Source organism: Hibiscus syriacus, unplaced genomic scaffold, assembly GCF_006381635.1.
Source record: "Hibiscus syriacus cultivar Baekdansim isolate YM2019G1 unplaced genomic scaffold, ASM638163v2 tig00000778_pilon, whole genome shotgun sequence".
Lineage (NCBI taxonomy): Eukaryota > Viridiplantae > Streptophyta > Magnoliopsida > Malvales > Malvaceae > Hibiscus > Hibiscus syriacus.
In genome coordinates, this window is record NW_024061825.1 from 1,630,454 (window position 1) to 1,650,301 (window position 19,848).

The 19,848-nt window shown below is 35.0% G+C and overlaps 2 protein-coding genes across 3 annotated transcripts; one reads left to right on the plus strand and one right to left on the minus strand.

Moving 5' to 3' along the window:
* Positions 1–1,577: 1,577 nt before the first annotated feature.
* LOC120114691 (sucrose nonfermenting 4-like protein) lies at positions 1,578–6,057 on the minus strand. 2 transcript variants are annotated; one of them, XM_039135520.1, is made up of 13 exons: positions 5,798–6,057; positions 5,608–5,695; positions 5,089–5,208; positions 4,578–4,709; positions 4,419–4,478; positions 4,053–4,142; positions 3,737–3,871; positions 3,226–3,370; positions 2,950–3,123; positions 2,721–2,784; positions 2,559–2,625; positions 2,112–2,226; positions 1,578–2,003 (listed from the first exon to the last, which is right to left on the minus strand). In XM_039135520.1, exons 1-13 carry the CDS (start codon positions 5,926–5,928, stop codon positions 1,912–1,914), a joined length of 1,413 nt encoding a protein of 470 aa, XP_038991451.1. In that variant the 5' UTR covers positions 5,929–6,057; the 3' UTR covers positions 1,578–1,911. The 2 variants fall into 2 exon arrangements, with proteins under 2 accessions (XP_038991451.1, XP_038991444.1); XM_039135513.1 differs by having other exon boundaries at positions 4,578–4,712; positions 5,798–6,053.
* Positions 6,058–10,310: 4,253 nt separating this feature from the next.
* On the plus strand, positions 10,311–19,118 carry LOC120114717 (cysteine-tryptophan domain-containing zinc finger protein 3-like). The gene is given in 12 exon segments (XM_039135530.1): positions 10,311–10,874; positions 12,022–12,094; positions 12,195–12,310; positions 12,433–12,801; positions 12,883–14,204; positions 14,439–14,833; positions 14,928–16,618; positions 16,731–16,888; positions 17,022–17,050; positions 17,053–17,181; positions 17,650–17,810; positions 18,536–19,118. Coding segments are annotated over 12 exon segments (4,740 nt in total). The 5' UTR covers positions 10,311–10,784; the 3' UTR covers positions 18,743–19,118.
* Positions 19,119–19,848: the final 730 nt, after the last annotated feature.

Below are 19,848 nucleotides of genomic sequence, written 5' to 3' on the forward strand. Positions count from 1 at the left end.
ATCTATTTAAAGACTTGACGTGCTAATTATACTATAATCTCCTATGATGGTTGTCCGATGAGTATGGTTTTAAGATGTGTTGTTCGTCTTCTCGAAATAATATTTCTCACTATTCGTATTTTTTATGAAACACCACAAACTCCTTAAATCTAAGAAAGCCCTCAACCCCTAAAAATGTTGGGTTTTTTTTATATTTAATTTCATCAACTTTGAGTGGATTTCATGGAAAATCAATCCTAGAAAAAAAGAGAGTGAAATTTGAATTTTTTTACTAATCTTGTCATGAAAGATGATTAGCGATAAACGCTGATTGGTTGTCGGTGACGGCTGGAAAAGTTCAATGCCAAAAAGTACATTGTTTAAATGTTTAGTGGCAAAATCAATACACCCGATAGTTCAATGCCTAGAATACTATCATTGTGGACTGCTGAGCTTGTTTCTTCCTAGTAGTTTTTACTTGTTTTCTTCAATCAGTTGAGAAAGTAGGCCCCGTGCTGTTGGAAAAAGGACTCCTCGTGTTCCTATTTCTTTTTCTCATGACAAAAACAGAGGGGAAAGATATTTTTCAACTATTAGGCAAGGAATGAAACTAAAGGCAGATTCTGTTGATGATGATGTTGCTCATGAGGTAGCACTAGCACTGACGGAGGCGTCACAAAGAGGTGGCTCACCCCAAGTTTCCCGGACACCAAATAGAAAAGCAGAGACACCATCACCTGACATCAATAGTGAGAGGATGGTAATCTATTTTTATTTGATGTTCCCAATGCTTTCCTCTCTGCTTCCTTACATTTTGAGGTTAATTGATTCCTTTCTTCAGAATGCTGACTCAGAAACTACTAGTGCTAATTTTCATGGTAGTGAAGTGGATGAGGATGCTTGTGGATTAAGCTTAGGAAGCACTGAAGCAGATAATGCAGATTATGATAAAGACAAAAACCATTTAAGGATTATAGGAGGCACTGGTACCGTTGAAGTTCAACGCAAGGGTAAAAGATACCTTAGACGGACGCCAGAGGTTGAGGAAAGTGTAAACAACCATTTGGAAGACACAAAAGAAGCCTGTAGTGGGACAGAAGGACAGCACTTAAGTGATTTCAAGGGAAAGTTTGATGGTGAGGTTGCAGATGCCATAACTTCTAGAGCCTCGATTAAGGGTCCAAGGAAAAGAAGTAAAAAGGTGTTGTTCGATTAAGGGTCCAAGTATGGTTATGCTTCAAATATGGTTATACATTATCTGTTATTTGTTTAAGAGTTTAAGGATTATGATTTAAGGTTTTAAATTAAGCATAAGGCATAAAATGTTGTAATAGAACAACTTCGAGGGTTAAATTGATATAAAAATACGATAAAAGCAATGAGACAAGTAGAATCCAAGTCGAGAAAACAGCATAATAAAGCACGATGCTTATGTTACTTGAACTCGAATATTAAATATGTGTCGGACATAAATATCGAGCCCGAGAGTAACACGGTAAATAATTCAGTAATGTAAAATATCCTACCCATATCTTTACTTATAACATAAACTAAAAACAATTACAGCTACAGGTCATGTACCTCCCTGCCCATCTATCTACCATGGTGAAACAATTGGTTTGCAAGGGATGGATAGATGAACAAATTTTGCAGCAAAAAAAATGAAAATTATCTTAAATTTACAAATGATGCCTCCTTGGCCTAAAATTCTAAACAAAAATAATAATATGCAGGCAAAAAAGAAAGTGGTCAATTCCAATGGTTGAATGAGATTTTGATTCGACTAGACTAGACTCGATTCACCTGTGTGAGGTACTGTAGTCTCTTCGGAGCAGTGGGGGGCTTGGAATTGCACCTGCAAGACATGGGGGAGTCCAAATGCCACTGCAGAACCTCACCCCTCCTTGACACTTCATCTGTGATTATTTCGGGCTAACCAAGCAAGAACCTGAAAACATCGGTCAGCGAGATAACGCCTTCTACACGATTACTTCCGGCTTCCACGATGACGAGCCGTCTGACACCTGAAAATCAGATTACAGGAAAAATAACATCATATGACGATACTTTTATCACAATTGAAACTATAATCACGGATCTTGTTTCAGGGTTTAAGAGGGGGAGAGGGTCACCAGGGTTTGCCAATTGCACCATCACTTTAAGCAACGAATCGGTACGCAAACACATCTGACATCTTTGACTTCTCAGCTCATAAGGAGTGTTAGAATCTTGTCCTAATTGCAACGCCTAATGAAACAATAGAGAAAACGGATTAGGTAACTAGTTTTCTGCGATATAAGAAGATTACCGGTTTCCAACTATTAGGATCGGATCTGCATTTAGCATCAGGTCTCATACAAAAACTGTCCTAAGTCTACTGTATCTTTTGTTTCATTTCTTCTGGAACAATCAGACTTTTGTTTATTACGGACGTACTACCAGAAATTCAATGTGTATTCCTGAATAATTTCATTATTCAACCATTTCATTTTACAGAGTTCAATGTTAGCCATACCAAATTAGTCAACACTATATGATTCGATAAACTGAAAAGGAAAAACGGAAGTTAAACAAGTTACCTGATAAACAGTCATGTCATTTAGATTAAGTGTATAAGCTCTGCCTTTTGCCAAAGCTGTTATGTCACTGAAAAAGAAATTATGAACGACAATCACCTTCAATCCAAGCTGATTGTAAGTTTTGCATGCTAGAAAGATAAACAATCAAGAACGGCATCTTACCTCCGAGAATACACGTCTAGTAATGAGTCATTATCGTCCACTATAGGTATTGAACTTACTCGAGCTGAGAGGAGAAACAGCAAAACCTCATCATAACAATATATAACACATAAATACGATAATATCTCTCATCAATTAGAGGTGGTCTTTTGAGGAATTAAACCTAACCTAGTTCTCCTTATTCACTCGCTTACACATTCGTAAAATGGTTGCCAGACAGGAAGCATACCTTGAACTAGCATGTTTAATGCTGAACTAAGAGAAGCATTAGGTCTAAGCATAGCAAATGGCCGATTGTTGGGTTCTCCAATTCTCGGAACCCATGTACCCAGAGGGATAGCACAAATCGGTAATTGTAGCATGGGGAAGGAGCCAGAACAATGTTTAAAATACCTGCATACGCCTAGAAATCAAACCCCATTGGTCAGGGAGAAAGAAGCCATTTACTTTTCATCAAATAAAAGAGAAATAAATTGTTAATTGACAACACTATCAAAAGGCGCACATTTTAGTATTCCAGAAAGCGATGCGAGATGTAATAATTGAGGAAATGAACCATCTTCTGAGGATGAGTGAATGACAGGAATTGTGGCGACTCCATTTTGCAAAAATTTCAAAGCTACATCCTTCAAATTATCACATGGCCCAGCCTGCATAACCGACAAGAGGGATCAATAACACCACTCATATATCCCGTGATGTAGCACGAACTTGTTTTCTCATTGAATATAATCCGTAAAATGCACTACAACCACATTGGAAGTTGAGCTGAAAGAAGATTCCGGCAAGAAATCATAGCAAAACAAATATCGAGTTATAGTGGTCACCATTCAGACCTTGACTCACGCTAGTACAGCTAGCTAGCGTATGCATATGTCTATACTAAACACAAACATAAGCACATGAATGCAGAAACAGCTCACTTCATTTGCACAAACAAACAGAAAACGTGCATGCAGGTGCATAATAATATCTTTCGTAAGTTATTATCTATGGAAAAACACTAAAATACTAACAAAGATAATTTGTCTTGGAATTGGTATTCCATGCCCGTCAACTTGCCCATTCATGTACGCCTTTCCTTCTTTCCAAGCAGAAATAGTGTGTGTTTCAAGCTGTTCCTCTGTCAAATTCGATCCGTGATTTCCAAGCTGCATACGTATGCATTAAGAGAAATACACAAAAAATAAAATCAATTTATCTGTTTATTATTTAGTTTAATATTGAGAAACTTTCTATAGTTAGTTGGAACCGGAAGGAAATTAAAAATCTCAGTAGTGTTTGGAAGACTTCCTAGCCAAAAAAAAGGTATATAAAGCATTATGAACATACCTCTCTCATAATCAAGATAAAATCCGAAGCACTAATAACTCCAACAAACTTCCCCTTGCTGAAGTCCCAAAGAGGAGCCACAGGGGTACCCTGAAAACAGCTTGACTCAGAAAAGATAAGTATCCACGCTCTTTATCAGCAACAACTAGATAGGCATGCATGTTACCAAGAATGCAAGAAATGTCCATGGAGAAATCTAGATACATCTACGGCTAGAAAAGGCACCAAGAGACAATGGTTAGCAAAGTAAAAGTACAGACATTTCTTCCCTAAGAACAAATCTTAACCAACAAAACGATCAGGAACAGCACAGATATCCTGAAACCAGTAACTAAATTCTAAACTCTGAATGAACTAAACAGATACCTGCTCAGCCAGAATATGAAATGCTTGTTTTACAGGCAAATCAACAGCTAAGGCAACAACCTGCGGGGAAGATCTGTCTAAATTAGCAAACTGGAAGTAACATGTCATGCAGAGAAATGTGTATATCATCGAGGAGGGCCAATAGGAATGCATCCAAACCTTGCCTGACTCAGGTAGTAGCTCATAAGCCGTATGTGCGGCCAAGAATGCAGAGATTTGATGACGGGCAGCCTGTACATCCTCTTCTGAAATCCTAGGCATTGCTTGATTTAATATAACTGCAGAAAGTTGATGCTGGAATTGCAAAAAGGTATCAAAATCCACTAACACGAGAAAGTAAAAGGACATAATAAATGAATAAACAAATAAATAGATGATGTATATACTGAGCGTACATTAAGAACTAAAATGAAAGCACCAAAACAGAAAAGACTACAGTGCTTGCAAGGCCTATCCAATCTCTGACAGTTAAATTAATATATAAAAATCATTTGTGTCCATTTGACATTGCGATTGGAATTGCGTTTGACTGCAAACTTAAGCCAGACTAGGTCAAATTTTCGACATCCATTGCAAAACTAGGTTAAAAAGGGAAAAATACTACAGGAAAATGTGATGTATAAACCTATGCCATGACAATGTTATTAAGAATCTCTGAACAAGGTTGTACCTGAGGGACAACCTCTGCAGGTACAGGTCGAGTGTCAAAAGTGTTAACCATTCCATATTCGCCATTCCTATGTGGTTGTTGTTCATCATGTCGCCATTCACCATCAACAAGAAACTTATACTGCACATAAGAACCAACAAAAACGATCAAATAAAATACAGTAAAAGGTCATGGCAAAGAGATTTGGATTCACATGCTCTAGAAGTTGCTTGACAATAAAGCACTCAAACCTAAATATCCATCCATTTCAAGTTTCTACTGATAAAAGCGGCAGGCAATGATATAAGCGCACTGAACATATCAAAAATCAAAGTTACTCAGATTCAAGTGTAAGTGTTAAACACGGATACATTTCCAAAATGTGTATCCGGAGGGCTATACCACCGTAGCCATATCAGAATATGTGTGTCGGATACAGATAATTCAAGAAAAATGGAAGTCACAGCAACAATGTTAGAAACTACCAATGTTCCTACAAGTTTGAATTTCCAATTCCTATAGAGCAAACTAACCACCAACCTCATGAGAACCGTGTGGTACGGAACAAACGGCTTTAAACACATTGGGGCAACCTTCAACCTGTGACATTCGCACGAGCTCAGTCCACCTTCAATTTCAAACGGTTAACCATTAATTCAAATACTAATCATAAGCCTAAATATCATATCAATAGCATGTTAAAAGACAGAGAATTGATTTAAAGTATCACCCATTGAAAGATCCAGATACGGCGACACTTCTTCCACCATACGGCCACGTAAATTGAACTGGAAACATCACCATGCCTGCTGTGGAAACTCTGCCGGCATCCCTCGCCGGATTCATATCGGAAGCAAACATTTGGCAGCCGCCTTTTTTTAATTGAATCAAGCCTTTTTAACAACCAAAGGGGGAAAACACTGTTTTTAGCAATCAACACCCTTTTTAACAATTTTCTCTTCTTCAATCACTGCAAATAAAGAAAATTAAAAAGAAAAGGTCAATAAAACAACGATTATAACATTAAAGACTTACCTTTACTTGATTGCACGGACAACCCGACTTTTTCAGGGAACAAAAAAGTGAAGAAAAAAAATTGGTACTCAACAAACAATGGAGGCAAAAGGGTCGAATTTTGTGGGGGGAAATCCAGTTAAATGTAAGAGTGGGATAAACAAAAATCCAAATCTGAAAAGGGATTGCAAAAAAAGTTTGAATTTTTTCTGAATTTAATGAATGTGGGTGAAAAGATCGAGATTGGGGTTTTTGCGATATGATCGAATCTGTTTTTCTTTTCAAAGAAAATTATTTTTTTGATTAATAATAAAAAAAATTGCAAACCCTAAGGAAGAAAAGATTAAAGCTTTGAAAGGGACATTGAAGGGTAAATTATCATCGTTGTCTTGGGGTAAAATATTAGGAGATTTCGATGCTGAAAGTGAAAGGTGGCCTATAATGACAAATTTACCCAAATTTTTGTACAAATATTCATTCTCATCAATATTTTTTTAAAAGTATCTTAAATCTTAAATCTTTTAATTTTTATCAAAATATTTTATACTAAAAAAATTGTTAATTAACTAATATTCAATGTATATTATTGATGTAAACGAGTGTAAGTCGACGTGATACAATAACATAATATATATCGTGAAATTACTTTAAATGACTCACGATATCATTTTGAGTAAAACAAATTCATATCAAATTATCATCGACGCATATTAAAATATTATATCAATAGTATGTATTGTCAATTAGTCAATTAATCTGTTTTTTCCAACCTAAGACATTTAAAAGAAATTAAATATTTGATTTAAAATATTTCAAAAATAAAAATCAAAACAATTATTTATATAAATATTGAAAATAATTTTGTCATTTTACTTATTTTTATATTTTATTCCTCTTTATTATTTTTGTTTGATTTGATGACTTATATAGATGCATTGAATGTAATGAATTAAAAAATGGCTTATTATTTCATATTTTTTCATTATTTCAACTGAAGTTAATATTTTTACTTTTTTTCGAATTATTTATTGTTGAAAAAAATTGAAAGACATTTTTCTATTAATTTAGGATAATTATATAAGGTAACCTACTTTTTAAAAGATTTTTAATAATTTAGTAATGAAAATTCATCACTTTTATATTTTTTGATGTTCGAACTAAAAACTTTTAAAGATAACAATTATGTTTTTAATAATTAAAATAATTTTGTTTGTACGATAATATATATATATATATATATATAAATAAGATATCTCAAATATTCATAAATTTTTAGTAATTATAATTAAGATTGACACATTAACGTCATTTACTTGAAAACTTAGAAGATTTATTAGAAGATCGTTAATTGACTATCATTGAACGCATATTGTTGATGCGATATTTCTACATATGATTTATTTATTTATATGACACATAACATGTCATTACTCGAAATGATGTGATATGTGATACATCATCACTTTAGGTGAAATAGTATATGTCATATAAATAATTAAATGTATGTGAAAATATCATGTCAGCAACATATCAATTGTATGTTATTTTACTAAGAAAATGATAAAATTGAAAATAAAAGGGTAATGAAGACCCAATAACAAATATAACAAACTAAGAGAGAGAAAATAAAACACGCAAATAAAAGAAAGTACGAAGGATAAATTAAAATTTAAAGGCTTAAATATAAAATAAGTGTATAAACTATATTATTCTTCAAGAATAGATATCTAAAGTTTTTTAAATTATTTCAGTACCTAACATTACAAACGTCATTGCTTTAGGTATGCGACCATCAACGACGTTAATTTCTTTTTTTAAGTGAGATTATATATTTATATTAAGAAAATAAACCGCTTCCGGTGGTTGAAAACAATGAGACTAAATGAATGATAGAAATTAATCAAAGTTTTTTTTTAAAAATGAAACAATATGAACTTATATATTTTGATAAAAATGTATGGACTTTTTATTTTAAGATTGTGCAGTATAAAAAAAGAAGCATATACTTAGTATAAGACTTAAAGGGAAATATTTACAAAAAGTGTTAGAATAATGACACATCTCTTGTACTATATTTAAAAATAAAAATAATTTTTTTGATATAATCACTGGTATCAAATTTATTGATCGATTAATCTGAATTAGTTACTGTAAATGCAAGAACGATCTCCAAACCCAATTTATTTTATTCGGTAAAAATAAAAATAATTAAAAATATTTGTTTAAAATATAAAAATATTTTTAAAATAATTTTTAGATTAATCGTTATTGTTATTGTTGTGGTTGTGATTGTTTTAGATTAAAACACATTCCTCAATTTCTATAGTAGAAAAGTTGGAGTTAGTAAAAAAAAATTAATTAATTAAAATATTATTTAATTTTAACATATTACTAATTTAACATTATATTTTAAAAAACAATTATTTAAATAAATAATCATTTTAAACAACGACTCATACTAATATAAATATTAGAAAAATAATTTTCTCAAAATTTTGATGAATATTTTCAATGTTGAAAGTGGAGATTTGAATCATAGTTTTATATTTAATTATACGTGTCATCCACGTGGAGGAAAATTAAGTTAGAAGGCATAAAATTTGGACGTTTGAAGAACTTGAACTTGTGTCACCCAAATGTAGGGCACACAGTAGAGCCACTAAGCTAACATCATAATTTATATATATATATATACTGAAATTAATGTTACTTTCAAAATTTAAAATTAATATATGTTTATATTTTAATAAAAATGTTTCAATATACGAATAAGAGTAAAAATAAATTTATATAAATGTATATTTATATTATAAAAAATATAATATCTTTTTCATCATTTAGCCCAAGTTAACAACATTTTCATTTTCCCTTATATATATATATTTGTGTATTCCTTAATTCAAATGATGATGTTAGCTTAGTGCCTCTAGCGTGTGCCCTTTTTCCGCGTGATATAGGTTGGAGTCTGCCCAACATCAAAATTTTACACCTTATTTGTAATTTAATTTCCAGACGGTTATACGTGTCACCATTTGATTAAAAAATTATTTAATTATATTAATAAAAAACTTTCAATCATGTGGTGATACGTGTCATCAATGATAAGTGTCATGAACATGTGCCGACACATGTTAGATCTTGATTGAATGTTTAATTTATTAAATTTTACATCAATGATTGAATGTGGTGACACATGTGCTGATTAACTGTCACGTCATCATTTTCATCAACTGTAACGACTAGTGGCTTGATTGAAACAATTAAATAGTTAGATGGTTTGATTGACAAACTTGAAAGATCAGTCGCAAAAATAAAAATGCTAAATATTTACGTGGTCAATGATATAGTTTACCCTAAAATTTAACTTCAACAAAATAAACCCTATCCCAATAAAATGGCTTTCTTGTTGTGGATGGCAAATTAGGGTGCACTCTTGAGCTTACATTCCCCAATAAGCAAAGCAAAGACATTTTAGTAGGAAACCAAATCAACTTAAAAATTTAGGCCAAATTACATCTCTTTTTCCATATAATGAAGTCTAATATCATCTTATGTTTGATCGAATAAATTTATCTAAAGTTAAACTCGGTTCGATCTAATAAATTAATTTGAACATATTAATTTTAAAAACATATCGAATTCTTTCATTACTTCACATATTATGCATGAGTAGTAAATTTAGTCTTTGTATTATAATTTAGTAAATTTTAGTCGCACTTTTTGAAATCTCAGTCCATGCATAGAGATAACATGATTAAATTGTAGGGATTTAAAATGATTATATTACAGAATAAAAATTAAATTTATAACTTATGCACAATATAGAGACTAATAACGAAATCAGACCTAATAGATTTTTCTGTTACCTTTTGGATCGATATCACGATTTTGAAATCTATAAAGAAAACGTTAAATCTAAAACTTTCACATAGTATAGGGACTAATATAAGAATTTGACAAAAACACACTAAGAACCCTAGAAGGAAAGAGTTGCCTTCGTGGGGAAGGAAAAACAAAAAAGATTCCCTTTTGGTCCACAAAATGTGAAATATTGTTCTAGTTACAATCATGGCAATTTATGGGTAACGAAAACGTTGTCGTTTTGTACCAGTTACAAAAGGCCCAAGTTTCCCACGCTCTGCATCCCACGCGCCATCAACGGAATTTTATTTACACCTGAAAAAAGGAAAACAAACAAACAAATAAATAAACCTTTTATTTACTATTTTTTTCTTTTAAATTTTCAGACGAAAGTGTGAACAAATTTTCTGGAACCAGAGAAAGGGACAACGAAACTCGGCACCGCGTCGCGGAACGAGTCAATCCTGAGTCGGCGCCACACTCGTCGATCTCTACAATCTCCGTCGTCTCGTCATCAATATATCTCTTATCGTGAGTTAAATGCAAAAAAAAAAAAAAATTGAAAAAGGGGAAGAAGAAGAATATTGATTAACGATTTTTTTCAAATTTGATTGATATTAAAAGGGAATGTTTACGTAATATATATTTGTTTGATTTTGGTAGGATTCGCTTCGATTTTGGGAGATTTTCTGTGGGTTTTGCTGTTGTTTTAAATATTTTGTTTTATTTTTTTTATTTTTTCAAAATTTAGTGATGTTGGATTTTCGGAAAGGTGCGGAATTTGAGGGTTAAGGTTTTTGCAAGGTTAGGGTTAGGGTTTTTGGAGGGGTGGTGGGTTGGTGATGGATAAAAACTCCGAGCTTGAAGGAGAAGCTTGCTTTCACGAAGATGAAGGCTACAATATTCACCTCGATACCGCCTTATCTTACATTGTAAGGGTCTAATTTTGGAGAAAAAATAGATCATTTTTTGCACCTGTTTTCTGATTCCAAAACTTGGAATTATGCTTCAGTTAATGCCATTTGAGTTTTGGGTAGGAATTAGGCCGAATTCTGAGTTTCATTATGCATTTATGGTACCTTGTAGGCAATGCAATTTTATTAAGCTTTGTTGCAAGGAATGATTAATTTGAAATTATGCTTAGTTTTGGGTTTGTTAAGCATAACAGGCAATGTGCTTATCAGCATAAGTTGTGTCTCTCACTGTGCATTATGGTTCCGAGGCTTTAAGTTTGAATTTATTTGTTGTATATAACCATTGATTCACTGATACAATTTGTTGGTCGAGAAATGATGAAGACCGATGATTGTGAATGTTGACGAATGAGATGATAATTTTCACTTTATTTGCATACTTTGTGGTTGTCGAGGTTAATTTTTCATCAGCAGGAATGTTAAAAGACAACTAAAAGAATATATTTTGAAAGGATGTTTAATGTCTTTGTGCAATTTTATAGCTAGTTATGCAATGTGACACAATAACGATAAACTAGATACAGCTTTGTAAATCATTTCCCAATTTATTATAAGTTTGAAATTAGGTTAATTTGTTACTAATAATTTTTTGACATATTGCTTGAAAAAGCTGAGGCATAGAAAAGAAAGTAAATGATACTCTGAACTTCATAAAACACTCGCCTCTTGGCAGAAATTGGCCTGTATGATCTCCAGATTTTCCTCAACATTTTGGATTTTTTTTTATGTTCATACTGTCCGCTGAATGCCCAATTAAATGTGATTAAATTTATGGTTTTCTTAATTTATTTGATCAATTTGTATTTGAAATATTGAACTATAATTAGTTCACATGTTATTGTCAAGCTCCCGGAAAGAACGAACTTGAAGATGCTTATAACAGTTGGCTTGTTGTGCCTTATATAGATGTACTTCAATCTGGTCTATATGTTAGTTTTAATTTACATTTTCAAAACTCTCTATGTTATTCTGGTAGTAATGTGGGATTTTATTTCTTAAAGGATGAGAAGATGTACTTCAATCTGGTCTATATGTTAGTTTTAATTTACATTTTCAAAACTCTCTATGTTATTCTGGTAGTAATGTGGGATTTTATTTCTTAAAGGATGAGAAGATTAAAAACGTTTTGGGCCATTTTCAAAAATATTTTAAAGGTGAAGTTTCTGCAGAAAATTTGGGTAAGTGGTTCATTGCTGTTTTAACAAATTTGAAGTTATATTACAAGCTTAATGTTTTTCATTGAAGATGATGACTTGGACTTAAATTATTACTTTTCAGGGGCAAAATTTGGTGGATATGGCTCTTTTTTGCCTACCTATGAACGTTCTCCTCCAAGATTATCACATTCGGAGACACCACAGAGAAACTCCCCTGCCAACAATTTCTCTATGGAGGTATATGGACGCTATCTTTGCTACAGTTTGGTCATTTCTTCAGAAGAAGTCCATAACTGTTGCTTTGGCAACTTAATAAAATTCTAGTTTACTTGAGTGATGTGGTTTGTGTTACCATACAGGGTGCATCTCAGAATTTGGAAGCTCCTCTAAATGGCCCCTCAACTGGGAGACCAAGGAACATTTCCTGCCCAAGTAGCAATATTGCAGCTAAACATGATATGCTTTTGACTTCTGCTATAGTTGCTGAGAAGTCTTCCTTGAAGGATGAAAGTTTCAAAAGAGCAGAGATTCCAAGTGATCAGAAGACATTGAAGGTTCGAATTAAAATGGGGTCTGATAAAAAAGAACAAAAAGTTGCTGCAATCTATAGTGGTCTTGGGCTTGATTTTTCTCCATCTTCGTCATTGGGGAACAGTCCTGATGACAGTGGAGGAACATTAAAGATATCTCAAGAAACCGCTAGAGAAACACCCTCTAGCATTCTTCAGGTAGAGGTTTCTTTTGGTTGTTTTCAGGTCTGCATATGAACTAAAAGGAAGGGTGGATTGATATTTTCTGCCTTTAAACAGGTTATGACTTCCAATCATGTCCCTGGTGGTGTGCTCATATCTCCTCTTTATGACAACCTGCTATGCTTATTAAGAAAGGAAAAGGAAAGACCTTCTAGAGAAAATAAATCCATCCCATTGTTCAAGGCATGTGAAAAACATCCTTCCGTGTTAGTAGATGAGTCCGTTTTGGGTAATAGAAAACAACTAAATGAGAAGAAAACAAATTTTTTAATCGGGAAAAATGAAGAGCTGGTGGAATCAAAGAATAGAAATCGCATGAATGTTGAGAGTGAGAAGACATTGTTCGTAAAAAAGAAGCATGAAACTGAGACTGCAGGAGGGGAGTCATTTCCCAATGACTTGAAACACACAGCTCCAACTGGCTCAGTGAATATTGCTGTGGAAGCCAGCACCAGGGTCTGTGATGTCTCTGCAGAAGCTAATCATAAAGCATTGAGGGGTGGATTGTTTTCCTCTGACTCTGCAAAAGAGGATGCTTTGGAGTCAATATCTGGAAGGAGCAGATCGAGTGGCAAGAGAAAGAAGCGGGATAAGCTGAGTAGTTTAGATGAAAAGGATTGGGAACAAAGTGTAGATAATTCCAATAAGAATGCTTCACTTGACCTTGGGGACAATGTTGGGAGCAAATGCTACCAAAACTCTGCTCCTTCTAAACTTGAGGAAGATTCAAAAACAAAGGTTGGTCAGGTAGCCACATCTCGTGTACAAAATAAATTAAGTATTCCCTCCAAGAAGGAAAAGACATTGTTCGAGGGAAAGAAGTCAAAAGGTAGCAAAAATAATGGAGAAGTTGCTGATTCGTTGAAGGAAAGCTTGAAACATAGTGTGGTTGTGACCCTTGAAGATACCACTAGTTCTATTCAAGGTTTTTCTTCAGGTAAAGAAAAGATTCAGAAATTGAAGTTACAGAAGGGTATTAATAAGGTCCAAGATAATCATAGAGATGAACTGGAAACAAATTTCGAACAGAAAAGTGGCCAAATGGAGCCAACAATGTCACATTTTCAGAATAGGCCAAAAGATTATTGTCCAATGGATTTTGAGACGGAGCATACCGGCTATTTGGATAAATCAAAGGTAAAATTTTGTGGAAGGATGGTTGATAACCAGCTGTCTGGAGTGGATGCTCCAGATGTGGTTCCTCACCTCACTGATAAGAGACTTGCCACTCAGACAGCCGCACCAGCTGCAACTGCTCCTGTAGTCATAGAAGAAAATTGGGTTCAATGTGATCGTTGTCACAAGTGGCGACTATTACCTTTTGATACTAGACCAGAACAACTCCCTGAGAAGTGGTTGTGTAGTATGCTTAACTGGCTGTAAGTTATTTAGATAAGCATCTAATATAGTTTTTGTTGAATATATCTGTCTTTTTGTTTGAGCACATGCTATGTGTCTGTTTATCTTCTTGTGTGCACATGGTACTTGCAAATAATTAGAAAAACCTGGTGAAACTGAAGAACAGGTACATGTATAGATGCATGTCCATGTGTGTGCACCTATGCATTTATATTTTGCTTTTGCTGAATTTTGTTGTTGAAATCATTGTATAGGCCAAGAATGAATCGGTGTGACATTAGTGAGGATGACACAACAAAAGCTCTCAATGCATTATACCAGGTTCCAGTTGCTGAGAATCAAAATAACTCACAAAATCTTGCCAACAGAAGTGTGTCATTAGTCACTTCAGCTCAGCCTCAGCATCTTGATCAAAACAACTCTAGTTTCAATTCTCAGGCCTTTTCTGTTCAAGGAAAGAGGAACCATGGTCTTAAGGAAGTGCTGAAAGAAGGTAGCAGTGGCCTGAATCAGATGTCAAACTCTAGAAAAAAACAACAGAAGGAATCTTTGAAAAGTAAGAGTCTAAATGGCATGACTCAGGCTCCTGTTGAATCCATTGTCATGAAGAAATCCACCTATGAAGAGAAAGAAAGGCTTCTAGTTGGAGGTATTTAGTTGCTATTACTATATGAATTTCAGTAGTAGTCAAGACTTTTATATTGAAAGTATTGTTATTCATTTTGGGCATTGTTTGATTGTAGGTGAGACCAAGAAAACAAAGATGAAAAACAAGAGGGAGTCTGGTCCTTATGCATATGAAGGGTCAAAGAAAAGCAAAGCAGAAATAGAATACACTACCGATAGACATCACAGTTCTAACTTAGATCACAGAAGGGTGGGCCTTAATTCAAGCACTAGCTTGCCAACTCAAGCAAATGGAAGCAGCGTGCAGAATAACAATGGGGGCTCTAATTCTGGGGATGTAAAACATGATATTAAAGAAAAATCAGTAGCTTCTGTGAAGAAACTCGTGGATCAAACTCGGGCCTCATCAGACGGCAGGTCATTAGACATGAGAATATGTGATAAAAGGGCTCCTGTCAAGAAAAGGAAATTGGAGGACTGGCAGGACAGTCAAATTGGGAATGAGTCATGCATGAAGGAAGAAAGTAGTGGGAGTGGCTTTAGGGATGAAAAGAAGTTACGGTTTTCTAAGATTGAGGGGAAGCAATCCAATAGAAATGATGGTGATGGTACACCTAACAGGAAAAGTATGGATCACTTGGTTGGTGGAATTGAAGTCCGATGTATTGATAGGAACCAGAAATTAAGTAAGCACAAGAAAAAGTCCTCGTCTCAAAAAGAATTGGATAGCCTTGATTCATTGAAAAGGGATTCCGGAACTGGACAAATTTCGGCACCGGCAACTTCTAGTTCTTCAAAGGTTTCCGGTTCGCGTAAAACCCGAGCAACTTTTGAAGAAGCAAGGGGTTCGCCGGTTGAATCAGTGTCTTCATCTCCAATGAGGACCTCATATCCGGAAAAACTTGCATCAACTGCTGGTTCAGGAAAGGATGCTGCAAATAGTGGCATTCCTTCAAGTGGCAATCTTAGAAGATGTTGGAATGGGAAAGGTACTTTTGAGCTTGCTCAATCTTGTACAGAAATGGAAGAGAATATGTCAGGTGATTTTAACCCTGGATTCCATAAATCTTCTACCTTGGATTATCGGGATAAAGATTCTATTTGCAAAATCAGCATTAGAAGTAAACCTTCTTCTAGGTTGGGGAATAGCCATGTGCTCAATGGTGATTCTCATTCTGCTGAGAATGTGCAGCATACTATTGAAAGTTCCCATAATGAGGATATACTGAACAAGGAGTGCGGTGGCAATGCATTATTTTCTCATAAATCTAAGAAGGCTTCTACTTCACAGAAAAAATACAATAAAAGAATTTCTGCTGCAGATAAGATGAAATGTAGCGAGGATGAGAAGAACTATTCTGGAAGGAGGAATCCTTCAGGAAAACCATCAAGTGATAGTAGAATGGAGACCCAATTGGATACAAAGCATGATGAAGTTGATGTAAAATCTGCTGCTCCATGCAGCAAAAAGGGGAACAATGCCCCTGAGAAAAATGTGATCCAGGATTCTAGTGGTAAATCTAAAGTAATACTAGCAGAGGTAAGAAGTGGAATGCCAAAATCATCCTTGCGTTCTGAAACTGAAAGTTGGCAAGAGAAGAAAGGTCATCGAACAGTACCTGAAGCAGAACTTGGGGTTCCAGTTAATGGCTCTTCCAGCATTGATCCGTTGAAGGCTTTAAAACACCCTGCAAAACCCAACAGCAAGAATGCTTGCAGTCCTGTTAGAGAAAATTCCTCCAGCCTGACAGTAACAAATGCCCTGAATGATGCTAATGGACTTAGAAATTATGCTGACCGTCTTAAGGTTTCTTTTCAACTTTTGTCCTTGAATTGATATGCTGCTTTCTTAAAAGTTATAGCAGAAATGGTTTTGCTATTCTAACTGCTACTACTATCATTTCATTGTCCATTTTCAGGGTTCTGGTTTTGTTTTTGAAAGCAATGAGATTTACTTCCAAGCTGCTCTTAAGTTTCTTGGTGTTGCTGCCCTTCTAGGGATCAGCAATAGTGAGAACGGTAGACATGGAGACATGAACCAAATGCAAGTGTACAGCACTGCCACTAAACTTTGCGAGTAAGTGAATGTTTCTAAAGTTAAGGGAAACTGTTGTTTCTTGACCTTGGATATATTTTTTTGTTTAAAGTTATAGTATGAGTGTTGATTTATCCCTATATCTTGCTCTATCTTGAAATTCTCAATTTGACAGAATGTGTGCCCAAGAATATGAAAAGGTCAAAAATTGGCTGCAGCTGCTTTGGCCTATAAATGCGTGGAGGTAGCGTACATGAGGGTTGTTTACTGCAAACAATCTTCTAGCAGCAGAGACCTGAAAGAGTTGCAGGCAACTCTACAGATGGTCCCTCAAGGTAAGAAGTCATCGGAGGAATACTTAGCCCCCCCACCCCCCCAAATGATTTATTGCAAATCCGTTTAGATGGTGTGAACCCTCTATTTTGTCATGTTTCATTTTAAAATGTAAAATTTTTGCAATATAAGTTGTGTTACCCATGGGGCAGGAACTGTGACGATGATTTGTTTATTTGACAGTCAGAAGTGCATGTGGTCCTTTTAGGATCCATTCGAAGCCATGTCAATATTTCATATTTGGTTTTCCCTTCCCACAGAACTCTCATTGGACTAGTGCTCCACTTGTAATTTCATGTAATGCTTTGAGTAAACATAAAGTATTCACTGTACATAGATGACTTTTGTTTTGGTTAAGGTGCAACATCAGTTGCAAAATTTGTTTCTTCCGTATTAATTAGTAGTATCACTTTCCTGATGCAATTCTCAGATTAAGTACATCCCAACATCTTTCAAATGGCCTCTTTCAGGTGAATCTCCATCATCTTGTGTATCGGATGTTGATAATAACTTAAATAATCAAGCAATTGTGGACAAGGCTCCATTAGCCGGGGGTAATGTTTCACATGTCGCTGGAACCCATGTTGTCGTCGCTAGAAACCGCCCTAGTTTTGGCCGGCTAATTGACTTTGTAAGTTAATTCTGTCTGAAAATGCCAGTATTCCCCTCACCCTCCTCTCTCTTGCTTCATTATTATTTTATATGTTTTATTAGGCGGTGATTATGCCTATAAAATGTTCTCCTTGAATGCTACTTGGTTGTTAAAGACCAATTATATGGACATGTAAAGTAGTTATGAGGTTGTTGGAGATGGATATGATGTTAATTTGGTGAAAATAAGGCGATATCTGAATGAAGTGTTGAAGAGGATAACGACTGATGAGAATACATAGCAGGCTAGCACTGGCCATGCAGTATATACTTGCATATTCCGATCAGGGTTCTTTGTTGGTGTCGGTCTTTCTTAACTTGCTGGTAGTAGAACTGAATTTTTTATTCTTTGAAAGATCATTTGATATCCTGACTGGAAGTCAATACACTTGTTTTTCCTCACCGTCTAATAAACGGATGTCAACAGCCTGGCCGAACTTGTAGATTTTAGTGTCAGACCTATGCTGTTTTCCTTCTTAATTTGAGAGTTTGCCTGTTGTGAAGTCTGGGAAAAAAATAATAAATAAGATCCAAAGCCTGTGCAATGATTTTATTGTATAGCAACAAATTCATTCCGTACTGACCATAGATAACCACCCGGTATAATCTCATATGAACTTGGTAAGAATTTCGTCTCTCAATGTCTATACTAGCTGATTAGGCGGTTCAATTAGGTAAACGTGTTAATATGTTAATATTCTGCAGACACAGGATGCAAGTTTTGCAATGGAGGCCATGAGAAAATCCCAAACATGTTTCATAGCTGCTACTTCATCCCTGGAAGAGGAAGTCGCACTAGATTTCGAGTGGATTGCTTCTGTTAAAAAGGTGATTGATTTCAGCTTTCAAGATGTAGATGAATTTATATCTTTGGTTCAGCAGGCTACGCAGGCCGTAGGTCGTTCTGGTTAGGTAGTGCTACAGCTTAATCTACCCCTGTATATAATAGTGTTTTTTTGGATTATAACCCCAATGTGCGTATTTGAGAAGAAAGGTGAAAATGATGCCTACTTAAACCTACATTCGGAAACAAGTGAAGACGCCAGTCGCCAACAACCTATTGCCTCAGTGTACGTGTATATAAAGTGAGATGTATTTGCAAATTTACAATGTATATTTTTGTTCACCTTCTTCTCATTGATAAGACGGTACGTGATGCTCGCCTTTAAGTTTTCCGGGTTGGCAAAGAGGGAAAATTCGAGCTTGTTCAGTTAGAGATTCGGAGGTCTGTGTAAGATAACGGTCACGTATAGTACTATTTTTTTCGTTCCATTGTTTCGAGGCCCGAGGAAAAGAATATATATAGAGTTTGAGATTCATTAGGCAACCATTTTCAACAGGTTGAATACTGATGTAGTGTTGAGACATAATCAGTTTATGCACACTAACAGTTCTCTATTCTGTTTTGGAAGGTTCTTTTATATTTGGTGCTTGCTTTTACAGCTCTTCTTAGAACTGTGGGATAGCTGTATCGTAATACAGTTCTGTACTCATATCATATTCGTATTATTTTTTTCGCTATTTTCTTGTTGCAATTCTACTTTTTATGTCTGAAAACATGTCTGCGATGACCGTGATCGCATCTAAAGTATGTAATCATTGTATGATTTGTTTTTCGTCCTGTTAGAGGCCTTGGTGGAACAAAATGCAGCAGTAGCTTTAAACATGGTTTTGTTCAAAGTAACTTTCATAGCATCTCATTGAGCCTTTCCCAGCACACCCACAAAGACACCCACAGTGTTCTTTACCATGGCTTGATCAATATCTTCTCCTTCCTGTTCTCAGTCCATCTCGAGGTTCGAAGAACATTAATGAAAACAAGATGCAATAAAAAATGTGAAATTTAAATACAAGAGAAATGCATTCAGAAGTGGATCATGCCAGGGAATACATCATCTCTGATTGATTATTGTCGAGGGATTTCAGACTCCTCAATACATCTGGTATTGTATGAATCCTGAGATAAATCGAGTGTAGACACCTTGTTAGTGTTGTAGGCCGTGTCTATACCGTCAAAT

Coding starts and splice junctions, on each gene's coding strand:
- LOC120114691 (XM_039135513.1), bottom strand. CDS start 5,928: ATGTTTGCTTCCGATATGAATCCGGCGAGGGATGCCGGCAGAGTTTCC. Junction 5,696..5,797: donor GTATCTGGATCTTTCAATGG/GTGATACTTTAA, acceptor TTGAAATTGAAG/GTGGACTGAGCTCGTGCGAA. Junction 3,124..3,225: donor GCTTTCTGGAATACTAAAAT/GTGCGCCTTTTG, acceptor TTTGATTTCTAG/GCGTATGCAGGTATTTTAAA.